At 44.3% G+C, this 16109-nt stretch overlaps 1 protein-coding gene across 4 annotated transcripts in view; it reads right to left on the bottom strand.

Moving 5' to 3' along the window:
- The window catches only part of ezh1 (enhancer of zeste 1 polycomb repressive complex 2 subunit), a 30115-nt gene extending 14239 nt beyond the window's left edge, over positions 1-15876 (bottom strand). The window contains exons 1-13 of one of the 4 annotated variants that reach the window (XM_066698513.1): positions 15361-15876; positions 13143-13275; positions 12854-12949; positions 12463-12588; positions 11477-11599; positions 11154-11271; positions 10324-10554; positions 8181-8283; positions 7694-7857; positions 7182-7273; positions 6654-6822; positions 4612-4790; positions 2440-2531 (exon numbers count right to left, since the gene is read on the bottom strand). In XM_066698513.1, coding sequence (XP_066554610.1) covers positions 2440-2531; positions 4612-4790; positions 6654-6822; positions 7182-7273; positions 7694-7857; positions 8181-8283; positions 10324-10554; positions 11154-11271; positions 11477-11599; positions 12463-12588; positions 12854-12949; positions 13143-13274 — 1625 coding nt within the window. In that variant the 5' untranslated portion in view covers position 13275; positions 15361-15876. The remainder of the gene's footprint in view (positions 1-2439; positions 2532-4611; positions 4791-6653; positions 6823-7181; positions 7274-7693; positions 7858-8180; positions 8284-10323; positions 10555-11153; positions 11272-11476; positions 11600-12462; positions 12589-12853; positions 12950-13142; positions 13276-15360) is intronic. The other 3 variants (XM_066698515.1, XM_066698516.1, XM_066698517.1) reach the window with 3 other exon arrangements.
- Between the last annotated feature and the right edge of the window lie 233 nt (positions 15877-16109).

Here is a 16109-nt window from a genome sequence, read left to right as displayed (position 1 = left end):
GACATTGACTGACTCAGATCCCCAAGCGACAAAGGCACATAAAACCACGATTCATAAATGACATGTTTTGCTGCCGTTTTGTTTGTACCCGGAACAATGGCATTCAGAGAGTGCTTGACCTAGATTTCGCTGCTCTCTATGTTCTGGAGATGCCTTTAAAGTTTAAAAGGTTTAGAGACAAGCCCTGCCTGCCAGGCCATGAAATGTTGAGCCAAGTTTTAAGGGCATTGGGAGGGGGAGAGAGAGAGAGGAGGGTCACATTGACCCACTTAGACAATCAAAGCCAGGAATATACAGTTAGGTCCATAAATATTTGGACAGTGACACAATTGTCATCATTTTGGCTCAGTACGCCACCACAATGGATTTGAAATGAAATCAAGATGTGCTTTAAATGTAGACTTGATCTCTAATTTGAGGGTAGTTACATCCAAATTGGGTGAACGGTGTAGAAATTACACCCATTTTTATATGTGGCCCCCACATTTTAGGGGCCCAAAAGTAATTGGACAAACTAACATAATCATGAATTCAATTGTGAGTTTCAATACTTGGTTGCAAATCCTTTGCAGTCAATGACTGCCTGAAGTCTGGAACCCATAGACATCACCAGATGCTGGGTTTCTTCCCTGGTGATGCTCTGCCAGGCCTGCACTGCAGCTGCCTTTAGTCCCTGCTTGTTCTTGGGGCGTTTTGCCTTCAGCAAGTGAAATGCTGCTCAATTGGATTCAGGTCAGGTGATTGACTTTGCCATAGCAGAACATTCCACTTCTTCGCCTTAAAAAAGTCTTGGGTTGCTTTCGCAGTATGCTTCAGGTCATTGTCCATCTGCACTTTGAAGCGCCATCCATTGAGTTTTGAAGCATTTGGCTGAATCTGATCAGATAATATAGCCCTAAACACTTTAGAATTAATCCTGCTGCTTTTGTCAGCAGTCACATCATCAATAAATACAAGGGAACCATTTCCCTATGCAGACATATATGCCCATGCCATAACACTACCTCCACCATGCTTCACAGATGAGGTGGTATGCTTCGGATCATGAGCAGTTCCTTCCCTTCTCAAAACTCTTCGCTTCCCATCATTCTGGTACAAGTTCTTTGTCTCATCTGTCCATAGGATGTTATTCCAGAACTGTACAGGGTTCTTTAGATGTTTTTTGGCAAACTCTAATCTGGTCTTCTTGTATGTGGGGCTTACCAATGGTTTACATCTTGTGGTAAACCCTCTGTAAACTTCTCTCTGGTACAGCCTTCTCTTGATTGTTGACTTCTGGATGGTGTTCTTGATCCGGCCAACAACTGTGAAGGGGTTTTTCATCACCAGGGAAAGAATTCTTCTGTCATCAACCACAGTTATTTTCCGTGATCTTCCGGGCCTTTTGGTGCTCCTGAGCTCACCAGTGCAATCTTTCTTTTAAAGAATGTACCAAATAATTGAGTGGGTCACACCAAATGTTTTTTTTATCTCTCCGATAGTTAGTTTTGATTTCTAAGGCAAAACCCACCAAGAACAAGCAGGAACTAAAGACAGCTGCAGTTCAGGCCTGGCAGAGCATCACCAGGGAAGAAACCCAGCATCTGGTGAAGTCTATGGGTTCCAGACTTCAGGCAGTAATTGACTGCAAAGGATTTGCAACCAAGTATTGAAACTCACAATTTAATTAATGATTATGTTAGTTTGTCCAATTACTTTTGAGCCCATAAAATTGGGGGGACCACATATAAAAATGTGTCATTCCTGCATCGTTCACCCAATTTGGATGTAATTACTCTCAAATTAAAGATGAAAGTCTACACTTAAAGAACATCTTGAGTGTTTCCTTTCAGATCGATTGTGGTGGCGTACAGAGCCAAAATGATGACAGTTGTGTCACTGTCCAAATATTTATAGACCTAACTGTATATACATGTTTTATGTATGTGTTCTTTTCCTGTATCTCTTCTGACTGTATTAGCCAATTCTTAACTTCTTGTTCCTAGAAACATTTATTTTTTGTCTGCTTTACTTTTTGAAGTATACAGACACAAGAAGGTGCTTCAGAAAACTGGCAGGTGCCAACTTTAGTCATTCTTTTGTTTGTTGTATTCAATGAGAGGTCTCTCACTACTTGCAAAGACTGCTGAGAACTTGTTTATTGGAAATTAAATATGCATCTATTTTTTTCCTGCTGCCATATAAAGATTAGTTGAATTTGCATTTTTCACTTTGGTGACACTAAAATAGCTTTCTTATTCCAAAGGGAGATGCATCTCAGTTTCTGTCTCAAAGGCCTCTTAGCTTTGAACATTTCTGCATAATTCCACTGTAAACTGCACTAAGCTGTGGCTGCAGTCTCCTGCATTCTTCTCACTCAGTCTGCTTCAAATGTAGAAAACTGTATTGTAGCCTGCCTGCCCTTTCAGCTCTTTGCTAGTGACCGGTGGGGTGGCTTGCCTGTGCTTTCTCTTTTTCTTCTGAGGAGAGATGCCTCCATCCTCCATGGGAATGTGATGAATGAGCGCCTCCTTCACCGCAAAGTCATAGACCTACAGAGAGAGAGACGAGGGCTGGTCACTCACTGGCCGCGTCCACTCTGTGGCATCTGTGAGGAAATGCTGCTGATCTCGTCAGACAGGATTAAGGGAGTCAGATGGGAAATGACACCCAAACAGAGAGGCCCAAGCCGATTGTAAAAGAACAGTAAGGCAGTCTGGTAATAAATACATACATACATACATATACACTCCAAGCCCTTGCCAAATGTATCAGAGAACTTTCTTTGTAAAAATCCTAACTTGGAGCATGCATTACTGAGCAACCCCCCAATAACCCATGCTGTCAAAGTGCACCGCTCCACAAAAGGTTCCACTTCTGTGTGGCAGCCGCTTCCAGCAGCTTGTGTTGATATCCAGGCAAAGATATTACCATCGGGCGCTTCCCTAATGCGGCCAGATTTTGTTTAACATTGCATTACAGTGTGTACTGTTACTTGGCTTAAAACTTTTCCTCTTAAACTTTATCCTGCCAAGAATGGATTTGGCAAGCTTCCTTTCATTAAAAAGAAAAAAAAAAGGAAAAAGTAATTGCACGAAGAACTGAAGCTGGTTTCAGGCTTTCCAGTGACAAAACCACAAGGCTTCTGGGAAACAAGATACTGGACGCAAGCAGAGTATTGAATGACGACGCTCTTAAACACAGGGGCTTTCTATAGCAACTTCCTCTCTTCATTTGTTTTCTTGTTTTTTTTAAACTACAGTTTGGATAATGTTCACTTTTGTATTACTCTGGATGCGGGCAGATTAAGCAGCAGAAATGTATTTAGTCACGCATCCCTTTTTTACTAATACGTCTTATTCAATATTTTTATCTGAGAATGTGTAAATTAATCATTGAAATGTGTCAGTTTACTAGTAGGAACACATCATTTGTCTACAATAGGGGGGGGGAAATCAGACTCACAGAATTCCCTGCCAATGCGCAAATAATGACTAATTGATATGACAGGAATAGGGAGGTTATTAATCAATAAGTGGTTTAATTAAGCAGAATGTGTGACCACCAAGCGCTGTGAGGAATGAAATGCAGCCTAAGAAAGTTGGCTGCCTAAAACACAGGGCCCCATTTATTATGCATCAAAAAGATTTAAGACCTTAATGCTTTCAGAAATTCACCAGGTTTGTACACATGTACGTATTTCGATTTAACTTCTGGACAATCTGTTAGATGGTTTCCCAATGCTTCACCCACAATGGCTTTTAATTGTTTTTCAGATATCCATGGTATATTAAGCTTCCTAATTCACCATTATTATAATCATACTATACTCCCTCTCTCTACTTTGAAACTGTTGATTTCAGTTCTTCATGTTGCCCACTACAATAGATCACACTACAAGCACATTTTGTTTAGGACTGTTTTACTTAAACGTTTCACTTTGTATGCTGTAGTTGCTGTCTCATACTCTGGGTTTTTCTGAATGCCTTTTCCATTATGCTGTGTTCAATGTTTTTCTTTAACCCTTCTGCACAACATGCTGAGTTGATCTCTTAATTCCTGATTCATGAGCTCCTTAAAAACCAAACACTGTCCTAGTACTCCTGATCTAACGGAGCAGCACAGCACAGCAACCGAGTATCACATAACTTATGGTTTGGAAAAAAAACGTGTGGTGTCCAAAGCCATGATCATGTGATAAATGTAAAGGTAACTGTGACTGAGTCTGTGTTTGTTGGGCCCACCAACCCAGTATGAGAGAAGTGCAGTAGCTTCTTCTCAATACCAGTTCTAATTTTAGTATCACAATATTTGATACTGCCAGGATACCACCAGAAAAGAAAAGCGAATCATAATGTTTTACGGTTTTGTTTTTTAAAGAAATAATCAACATGCCTATCTTTTGTAGGTTGCAAAATAAATAACTTTCTTATGCTGATAACATCAATTGAGAAAGCAAACTGCACAATTTGCAATACCGAGGAAGACTGGGCAAGTTCTTCACAACTCGAAAGTCACAACAGTCTAGTAAAACTCACAGCATTGTGATATAAATGCTTACCTGAGTAAAGGAAGCCTGTAAAAACTGCATTATGAAACGTGTGTGTGTGACTTGAGGTTGAGGCTGTGTACCTGTTTGCAGGTCTTGGTGCCAATAAGCCGGGCGATGGAGCAGAAGTTGTTGTAGTAGGTACCGTGCAGGACCCTAAACAGCGATTCCTCCGCCCCGTTCCACTGGACTACCTCATCCTCCTCCAGCGCCTCGCTGCCCTGCTTCATCTTGATGGGCGTCTGGCACCGTGAGTTCCCCTCTGTGTGGAGAGGAGGGGGTTGAAACTCATCCTACAGTGGTCTTTGAAACCGGTCTCCCAGGGGGCCACAGCGCTTCTACTTTTTAATTAATCAATTGAACTAATTAGGCAATTTGATTTGAATCGGATTGACAACAGACCAGTAAAAACTTGGTGGATTTTGATCCCAGAGGACTAGGTTTGAAATCCGAAACACAATGTCACAGACATTCCTCATGCATGAGTACTGAACGCATTCCCACTCCAGCGCATGCTACACCGGCTCTCGCCACAGTAAGCACCACGCTTGCCAGTGGAATTTTCCAGGTCGATCTCTCAAATGTGGGCCCAGATGTGTTGACAGCTGTGCAGGTGACTGTAAAGGAAGGTTCTGTGTGGAAGCAATAGCAGGCTCTTTGCCATGCTAGGCCACAGCACTGTCTCAGGTATTAAAGCAAAATCAAAAATCATCATCTTCATTAATCTGTAGACGATTTACACATTGGACAGCTGTTTAATTCCAGGTTTGCAACCTGAGGAGAATTTCTTGTTTTTTTATTACAGTTCTTTCTTGGGAGAGCATTATTACTTGGTAGTCTGAAAGCAAATGGGCAGGTTTTTCGTTGTTTCACCAAAAAGAATGGGCTGTAATTTAATTTTATGAAATGGGTAAGGGTTTTCATACATTCAGCCACAGCCAGGCAACACACACCCTGGAGTCCGTCCATGGGAGATTATTAAGAGAAAGAAGAACAATTAATAATTAGCCGGCATTAGAATGCAAAAATCTTGGTGAGAACCAAGGAAGGGGGGCAGCTACACAGGAGTTTGAGACGGGAGAAGGAGTGGTGGTGTTTCAGTTTTTCATTCCCTCTCCTCTGCCAAGAACAAAAGCCCAGTTCTGTTTGGCAACAGGTCAAGAGTAAGGCTGCAGCCACACTGTCACTCATGTTCCAGTGCAGTCTGCTATTAATTGCAATTGCACAATGTCAGTGGTTTCTGCCTGCATCTGTTTATATCATGAAAAAGACTTCCCTCAGAGACGGCTCTGTCTAAAGAACTCTCAAATGGTTTGCTGCTTTCCCCCCCATTTCTCGCCTTTGTAATTTTTCATTCTTTCAGTAAAAGAACAAATGTGTGAGCTCTCTTGGTTTATTTTTCTGTTGACACGTCAGATCGATTGCTTTTTCTTTTACTTTGTTTGGAGAGCCCACAAGCACAGATGTTTCCCCGGTGTTTTCCAAGTCATCTTTAGCCAAGTTTGAGTTCTAGTTTCCTATTACATTGAATCGCTGCGGCAAAATAAGAAAACGGTTCTGTGAGTTTAAGTGTCCTGTAAATGGGTCTGCGAACTGTGCAGGATTAAATGGATACGGTGAAAAATTAATATATTGAGGTTGAAGAAAAAGAAGGGGAATTTCCAAAATGAGGCTGAAATATCCCACCGCATGTGTTGCTAAAGCTGTTTGAGTAACCCCTCATTTAATTCCCAGGGGTAAATCTGCACAGTTTCAAAGGGGGAGTTGTGTCTACCTTTTCTGTTTGGATGGTCTGTGTGTGTTCAGTACAGGGAGGTGTGAAATGATCTTCTAGATTGCCCATTGACCCCTTTGAAGACGTAATTAGTTCCTTTCTGTTTTGGTCATTACTGCACTGTTATCCCAATCACGAATCACCCGAAATCACACCTTCAATCGTCAGAGATACAGTTAGTGAAGACATTTAATGATCCTAAGAAAAGTGTTCTGCCACAGTTCTGCCTTCTCCTGATGACCGAAGTGCATGCAACTCCAAAAAAACTCAAATTTTGCATCCTTCACGAATCCCAAAAGCAGCATTACTCCCCTGATGATGACAACAGTGACAGAGACAGGGCCGGGGTACCTGAGGAGCTGGTGGTCTCATGGTCGCTGTCACCCTCCTTGTCCTTGACGTCCCCGGCGGAGGCGGAGGAGCCGGGGCAGCTGGAGCTGGGGATTTTGGGTCGCCTCCGCCGCCGCCGCAAACGGTGACTCTTCAGCATGTTCTGGTCGGCAAACTCCTTCGCCCCTTTCTGCAGGACAGAGAGAGAGGTGCGGGGGAGTGGAGCGGAGGTAAGTCATTTGATTGAAACCTTGCAGCCCCTCAAGAACTTTACATGGCTTCAGTGGTAAGGTCTGGAAAAAAACTTTACTAGACATCCAATGCTAGACATTTTCCCACAGGAATATTGGTCACTAAGTGGTAGAAAGAATGGATAGAGCAGCAGAGAACCAGGGGTGTCTATGCTGGAATTATCACACTGCCCAAATCACGCTGGGGCCATGGGCTGCATCTTAGGGTTCACCCAGATAGAGATGGCCTGAGCAGGATCCCTTGACATCCTGACCCTGACCCATCTCTGTGTGGCGGTGGAGAGCCGCAGGCACTTACCAGCAGCAGGAAGCAGTCCAAGCCACAGGGCTCAGTCTCGATGCGAATCTCTTTATTCTTCCTCTTGTACACATTGGGAGTGGCATGGAACGCTGAAAATGACACAAAACCATTACCAAATGAGCGGGACAAACATACCGACAACCACATGTTGGAAATACACTGTGTGTGTGTGTGTGTGTGTGTATATATATATGTACACACACACACACACACAAAAGGAGGGTGGGTGTAAAGGAGGGTGCCAGTGGTGACCGGGTTGGCAGCTGTGTAGAGGCAAAATTTTGGACTGTCAGTACATGGAACTTTTTAGAAAGGTTTACTACTGGCACCCAATGGGATTTTGGCGAGGGGCTTGTATGTCTCCCAAAGGTGATAACACAAGACATCACAGGGGAGTGTGGCCGGCTGTAGAGGAGAGGCACGAGTAGGGAGGGGTGCAGGACAGTGACGGGATGGTGATGGGACGGTGACAGGACGGTGACGGGACAGGGGCGCTCGAGCAGTCTTACGGTGCAGGAAACAGTCGTATTTGAAGCAGCGGCGGCAGAAGAGGGTGTGGAAGGAGTGGAGAGACTGCTCCCGCTGCACAGACTTGGCACAGGGTCCATCGATGTTGGGGGTGCATTGGGAGGGCAGCTTGACGGGGCTGGGGGGATCCAGCAGGTCTTTGTACCTACAGCAGGACAACAGGCATAGTGGGTGGTTGTGGGATTGAGATGTTGGTGGTGGTCGGGGGAGGGGGTATAGCACAGGTCAGGTAAACGCTACACAGTCATTATCAGCATAGAGGTTTGTCAAGCTCCCTGAATTGTGTCTAAAAAAACCTCCACCTTGAAACTGGACAGGTGGGTTGTCTGGACTGTATATATGAATTTCTCACAAAGAAAACAATCAGAGCTACTCTCGTGCACATTCATCTAAAATCTAAAAGACTGCAGTCTGTGGTTTCAAAAGCCGCACTCAGAGAATAAGAAAACAGTGGTTTATCATGATTACTTTTCCTTCAGCTCCTCTGCTGTGCCTTTATATGGAAACATGGAGGCAATGGCCTTGAAAATCTTATTGTGGGGAATCTTCTTATTCGTGTCGGAATCGCTCCCTGCAAAAGACACGCAAAAACACATATCAGTGCCATAATCCCATTCAGCCTTTTTAAACATACTTTCTTGTAATTTCTCATTAGTGATTCTCAGCTACACTCATGTTTCTCATGTGTCATGCTCACCTACTGGAAAAGAGCAATTCTCAAGGCTGCATTTAAAAGAGCCATTGAAGAGTATTTGCAAAGGTATCAGTAAGGAATAATGCTGTCCTGATTGGTTTAACATCCTTGCGCAATGTTCATTTGCTTCCACTGCAACAATCGCATGCAAGCAGAACTGACTATTATAACTAAGCAATTGAGCCCCAGACAATGAAGAGATTTCAAACCCATCTTACTGTACCTTTTGGCTGAGGCCCGAGACCACAGCTATGTGGATGTTGGCAAGTTCACCCTGGGCCTATCCCTTACTTCTGCTTTTGCTTCCTATTCTGTGCGCGTGTCTGTGCTAGTCTGGGCATCTGCAACCTTCACAGCATACTTAAATAGAAATCTAATTTTTTGGAAATCCTCTGCAAAACAAAACCATGCCTAACACTTAAGGTACAGGAATCGAAGAAACCCTAAGACAATGTTATAATAACCTAGGAAATACATTCAAATCTCATCTGTGTCCAATCACGGGCAATCATGTGTTCTTGGCACAGCCAGGAACACCGCAAACAAACTGTTGCCCCCTGAATCAGTTTGGCCGACTTCCCTTCTTAGGTCACTGTGATCTGAAATAGGGCCAGGCGTATCAGTGTTGTGTACCGTCACTGTCTCCGATGTCCGTTACCGGGGAGGTCAAAGAGAAATCAGCATAGTTTCAGTGTGTCAGCTCTGCTCCTGCATCCACTGACAAGCCACAATGACCGTGTGCTCCTTTCTGTGGTTAATTTATGGTCCGTGGTTATGGAAATAATCGCATGGCGAAATTATGCTAAAAAGATACATCAGGGAATTGAGCATAACTGGAGCCAGTGTTAGAAGGAAGGCAGTAGATGGGAAGTCTATACTGTGTTCTGCTGTTTAAACAAGCTCCCCCCCCCAACAACATATTGGAGTTGTTCAATTTCCCCCAAGTACGTCTATGCCCATAGTGAAAATATCAATTTGTGGTCAAACGTCAGAAATCACCTACTTCAAGATCTTATCGGAGAAAACAGCTTTAGAAACTTAATTTCTAAAAGCATCTCCCATTGAAATTTTATGTCTCACTCTCCATTTGATCTTGTTTGGGGACAACTGCTCTACAGATGAAACTGTACAATGAGCCAACTTGTTATCTGTGTATCAGTGGTTAAACAAATCAGAACAAACTCGTAGCCAGAATTTGGGCCGAGCACTAGTGTTGCCAGTCCATACTCCATGATTACGCACTCGTTAGTCAAATGGGCGGGAGCATGTTTGATTTATGTCTTGTTTATTTCCAGCTCAAAAACAGGTGATGGACCTGAGGCTACTACTATATTGCATTAGGCTGATAAATGTTTGGCCAAGAGAACACATACAGTTTAGACTTAATGTACAGAGTTTAAACCAAGCAGTGCTTCAGCCAAGAAGAGTGTGTGTTATAAAAGAGCACTTGGACTGTGTTAAAGTAGTATACCATCTACCAGTATACTATCTACCAATAAAACCTTAATATGTCCTGCATATCTCTGAGTAAAGTACAGTTAAGATTCCTGCATAGTGAAGATGCTTAATTGGTGTATTATTACTTATTTGATAATGTCCCTTTAAGGTGATCCAAATTACCACAGAGCTCTGAGAGAAACTGAGTAAATTCCAGTAATGTCAAACCCCCCACAAATGATGCATAGGTAGATGCTTTGAAATATACACATCACATGATGCCAGTATCATCACGTATTATGTGGGGAGAGATAAGAAACTATCGCACTGATTAAATGGCGAGAGATGCAAGGTGTTTTCCCTGTTTCAAGGCTGTGATTTCCCTCATATGGCGCAGCACTGTAGAAACCAGAGGGTCTAGGTTGTCTATGTGTGTGTGTCTTGAGTGGAAGGGGGTATACAGTGACCAAGAGCCCCTACCCTCAGTAAGGGTCTTCCTCTTCCTCCTGAAAAAGGCCAGGGGATCCACGTTGGTGTCTTCCTCCCCCTCCCCCATGCTCTTCACCTCCTCCTCTTCTTCTTCCTCCTCCTCCTCCACCTCCACCTCTTCCCCTTCGCCCTCGCCCTCCTCCCCATCCTCCTCCTGGTCTGAGTACTGGCTCAGGGCCTCCACCAGTTCCTTGAAGATCTCATCGTTGATGAAGCCCCCCTCTGCAGGAAGATGAGCAATGAAATGAGGAAAGACTTAATGTGCCAAAAAAGTGCCCCCCCCCCAGCGCTCCACATATTGTAGACACAGATCCTTAGTGGTGAAGTCATCATTAGAATGACTTCATTTACACAGCCAGACCACACAGACATCAGTGACATCATAATGAGTGAACGCCTTCAAGACATCCACAGTGGCATCAAATGAATAGAGAACCCGCCTAAACGCAAACTTGAGACTGGCTTTAAAGAACGCAATCATACTGAAGTCTGTCCTGTGACTGAGTAATACACTGGAGTGCCATTGTGGTTGACAACAGAGTTTAACTCTGTTAAGAGGTTGCTTCCCGTTGAAAAACAAAGGCTTAACTAGGACTCCCAATTGTCAGCATGTGCAAGCCGTCCCAATAATTTTCTGTTTTGAGCTGAGCAGAGCAGAGTAGCTTAACACATGCCGTCCACAATACCGGTTAAGGGAGATGCTGAAGTACTTAATACTTAAGAGGCTTTATGGGAACTGGCCACTGATGCTCCACTGAAGTGGGTACCCCTCTGTGGGCCACCCCAGAGCTCTTCTGATCCCCCCCCTTCCCTGTGCTCACCTCGGTCTCCATGCACACCATCGTAATTGTCAATCAGCTCCTCCAGAAAGGCCTCGTCCTGCTCCAGCACCTCATCGCCCATGTAGGGAATGTTATGCAGAAATGTCTCATCTTCCACCTGGGGAATAACAGGGCAGAGACGCCGATCCGTTAACCTCCTCCCAGACAGGAACTGCACAACTCCTCCCCTGAATACTCCAAACCCCCCCCCCCCACCACCAACCCAAGCCCATATCCCGTCACTGTGTAAATCGGCCACGCTACGCTGCACGGAGGTGGAAGGGGAACGCAGTCTTGAAACGGAAGCTGTCGAGACACTTTACCATGAAGTTATGCTGGAGTGGTGACCAGGAGTACATGAAGGGGGTGCCGGCCACTGTGTTCAGCGTTCGCATCACAATGGTCTGGTTCTTGTATCCGGGGAATCCATACTCTACTACACACTGCTGAAACAGAAGAGGGGAAGCCCGGTATCAGCATGGCGGATATTTTTGCTCCCACACAGCCCTGCGGCAGCACAGCTCGGTCAGTCTGGACACACAGCTGGCTGGTTTCCCATGGGCCATCCATGAATACCACCGTCTTGTGTGGGAAACATTCCTGCACCGGCATGTGGTTCTGTTTAAGTGTGTGTACCTGATTCATGCTATGGCTATGCTATCGTTTCAAAGCATAAACAGGAATGGAAGCATTTCTTTTGTTTTTGTTCTCTGCAACTGTTCATGCAACGGCTAATCCATTCCTAAAGTCTCAGCCTTTTCAGTTACGGGTGAACAGAGTTATGCTACAGTCCTGCAGTGGGATTTCTGCTGCACCTGTACACAATATTTGATGTGCAAATCAAAGTTTACCTCCCTGAAGTAGGGATCTCCAACCCAGTTCCAACGTCTTCTGTTTCTGTATTTAATATTTTACTGTTGTTTTTTCCAGCAAAAGCTCTCAATCACTTCATAAACTTACATAATTAACTTATATATATTATAGTTACAAGTCTTAAAAGGCTATCAACTAATCAGGACAGTATAAATGTACAAGTAGCTTGGCTGGCACAAAAGCCAAGATTTTTAGCAATTCCACATTAACTAACTGATTCAACGGCCGGCTGGAGATCAAAGTGTGATCCGAATTCTGCTCTTGGCCGCCAAACTCTTACCCCTGGGACAGGTAAATGCAAAAGTGGTTTCTGAAGGTGCACTATGCAAGTCAAAGACAGGGAACAGTAGTCCTGCATGCATTAGATAGAGGGCTTCGTCTCTGAGCCTCTAAGAGTCACAGTGCTGTTTTCATTGCCAGTGTGCTTTTACTTGACCTTTTTGTTGCTGAGCGATCCAATGGACGGGGCCATGGGAATGGGCTGGATCCTCAGTTTGGACCACTCTTCATTCAGCAGCTCCGTCCTCTCCTTGATCTTGCTCCGATTGGACATGAACTGGGACTGGGAGACAAGAGTTACAGTTAGAAAAGCTTGCCCAGTAAGGTGACAATACGGGTATTTAAAAAGTGAGAATCCAGTCGAGTTCGGTATGAAGGCTATCCATCCAGCCATCTGTCCATTTTCAAGAACTGAGGCCGAACAGGGCCAACTGTGAGTCAAAGCTGAACCCGATAGACAGGGGGCGCATGGCAGGGTACGGCCTGGGTGGGACGCCGGTCCATCACAGGGCAGTACTAACACACACACATACACAAACCACACTCACACAACTGTAGGGCAAACTCCAGCCAAGGCCGGTAGCGAACCTGGGTCCCAAGACCTTTGAAGCAGCGGGCCCTATCCACTGCACCATCGCTTCGCCCTATAACAGGATTTTTGTTTTTAAAAAGCTATAACCTTATACAGTCAATAATTTCAATTTTCTTTCAGTTGTGAATGTGACGCGGGAATTCTGCCCATCAATAGGTCCAAAGACAGAGGATGTCCTTGGATTGTGACGATTGCTCACACAGCGGCCCCCTCTCTAGGACCAGTGCCCCCACAAGCATCCTCACCTTGACCTCCTCTGCTTTGCGGAAGCGCTTGAGCTGTCTGAGCCGCATGTATTCGGACTTGACCCGCTTCCTCCACTCCACCAGGCTCTTGGGAGGCTTCCTGGGCTGGGGGGCAGTGGTCTCCTCCATCATCCTGTAAAAGAGCAAGCAGCTTCCATGTCACCACACCCCCAGTGCAGTCTGATCTGCAGTAACACATTTTAAGACTATTTTTATTACTATTAAATATTTAGCAGACTTTATCATTTGTTTGCCAAGTGATCACTGAGATGAGTTTCGTAATAAATGAGGGGGCACAGCTCCCCTGTGAAATCCCCATTGCCTTGTCTTGTCTTGACTAGTACAGTCTTAGCCTAATTGTGTAAATGTCTGCAGACTAAATGTATATGGTAACTTACTGCCAAATGAGGAGAAAGTCCTTATAGCTCATAGTGCTGAGAGGAGATCTTGGCTTCAGACCAGTGAAAAGCAAAACTCATACTGTGTTTCCTTACTTTTTTTTTTAAAGGAGAGAGTCCCTGGTTATAATTGTCTGTGTCAGATCTCAGGCATGTAGTAATTCCCCACAGACTGGCAATAAAGCAACTGTATTTAATGTTTGGGAGTAGTGTATATGCCATAGATATTACATTATGTATATGCAGACACTGAAATATAAATCTTGGTGGAAGACTATTACAAGGCAGGATGCCAAAAACAAGGGATTCCGGGACATATTCATATAGTTTTTACCACTGTGCAAAGTTAACCCCTCTTTTTCCAAAAGAGGAAAAACAATACAAAGAAGTGGGGGAGTGCTTATTTAAGTCAACAAAAGTAATTTAACATGTTAAAGATGTGTGAATACAGGGTGTTGTTTTGTGTTTATGAAATATGTTTTTTAAGAAGTGCCACTACTGGATGATATCATAAAGAAAGCAGTAAATATGTGATGTCATAGTGGCTGTCTTGCAATGTAGCCTTATTATTGTAATTGTATGATTACAGTTATTGGCATCTGATGCTCCTACAAAGCATACTGGGGACCTGGTGCAGGACACCTTCCTGAGGTTTATCTTCCTGTTGCAGTAAACATACACATTTAAAAGTGATTTTCAGGAGTCTACTAAGGGAACTAAAATTCAGGCCCACCGTGAACTCTGTCCTGTTCAATGAGCCCTGAAAAATGTGTATTCAACTAAATTACCTGCCTAACGTTCACACAAATGCAGGGTGTGAATACATTCAACTACGAAAGTGTGCATATAGATATACATGCAATACATACATACATACACATGTGTAAATCAAATGTAGCTTTGATGCTCAAAAAAGTTCTGGTAGAAGAGAAATGACCTTAAAGATGCTATTGCCTTTTGTAATACTGTTACAATTACAGACATTTGCACAAGCTGTCACACACCTATAATCACTATTATATATAAGGACACGTTATATATTATTTTTGCTACACATATTAACAATACAAAACACACGATACAACTTAATCCGTCACACTGCACTTTCTCTCGACAGAATTACTGCCGCCTGCCGCCCGCCAGCTGTGTGTGCCTCCGCATTTCAATCGGGCTTTTAAACCCTACCGCCACATCCTGGTAGACGGGTTGTGTGAAATACGCATTGGATCATGTGGGGTTTGCTCACCAGGCGATACAGTGAATAAAAACAAGCACACAAATCCCCTCCAACACGGAGATGCAGGGTGCAGGCGCTGCGCACGGACGCAGACACATGCTCGCTGCACAGCGCGCCGCAGAGGGAAGTGGGCGTGCCGCGGAGTAGCAACATGAAAGCGGCGCAGTGGAGAAGTGCGTAGTACACTTTTACACATCTCTCGCCGTTTTCTGAAAGCCTGGAGGTCCTGTGCACCACACCATGCAACGCAGTCGACGAAAACGAGCATATTTCACTCTAGGGCACAGTGTTTCCCTCCCTCCTAAATACGTCCCCAAGTCGTTTATGCAGCGAAAGATTTCCAGCGAGCTCGCTCAGTACTACAGGACTACTAGAAGCAGTCCCATCATTTTTTTCGGCACTAGGACTACGAGTACGCAGTAAACACAATGACCAAATGCCGTTTTCCTCTCCTTCCAGCGTGAACGACCCAATCCACCCCTTCAAACCCTTCTGTGAGGCAGGCACATCGAGGCTGACAGCAGTGTCGCAGTTAAAAAACCCTCAAAACGGAAAAAAACCCCGCAGAGAATCCGTCTCCTACCTGTTCTTGCAGCGGTGCGCACTCACGATCGCCAGCCAGCCCTGGCCCTCGGGTTATTATTGTCCTACACGCCGATGCTGCTGCGGGGATGGACCCGAGGCACAACCGGAGAGGGGCTGCTCAGGCGCAGGGGTGCGTGGATGTGCAGATGCCCGTGTTGTCTGCTCCCATGCTGAGATTGTTGTTGTACTACACTCCAGTCGGGAGCTGCGCACTTAGCGCAGCCGGAGCGGCGGATGACGTCTTTATTATTATCACACTGGAGCGGAGAAGCGTCCAGCACGACCGCCTGCCACACCACTGGCCACTTCTCTGCTCTGGCTGTGATTAACTATTATACTCATTATTATTTAACAATCATAATTATAATTGCTATTTTATTAAGTAACCAATTCATATCCCGCAAAGCTTTACGTAATATTTAATTTTACCCACACACAGACATGTATATATATTGTATATGTTTATTAATGTATATGGTATGCGCATTGAATATGGTAATGTATATTGTATTACTATATATATATATATATATATATATACACACACATGCATATGCATATTAATATAAACGCAATCTTGATTAACGGTTATCATTCCTGCTGCTGTATGCTACATATCTGGTAAATCATTGTATGCCATGCAACTCGTTTGTAATGCAATGTTTCTTGAAGGAAAGTGCCCTGGGATAAAGTAGTCACCTGAACAACACCAACAATAACACTAATGTATACTGTTTTACCGGTTAA

Source organism: Amia ocellicauda, chromosome 3, assembly GCF_036373705.1.
Source record: "Amia ocellicauda isolate fAmiCal2 chromosome 3, fAmiCal2.hap1, whole genome shotgun sequence".
In the NCBI taxonomy this organism is placed as follows: domain Eukaryota; kingdom Metazoa; phylum Chordata; class Actinopteri; order Amiiformes; family Amiidae; genus Amia; species Amia ocellicauda.
This window is presented reverse-complemented; position numbering and strand designations above follow the sequence as displayed.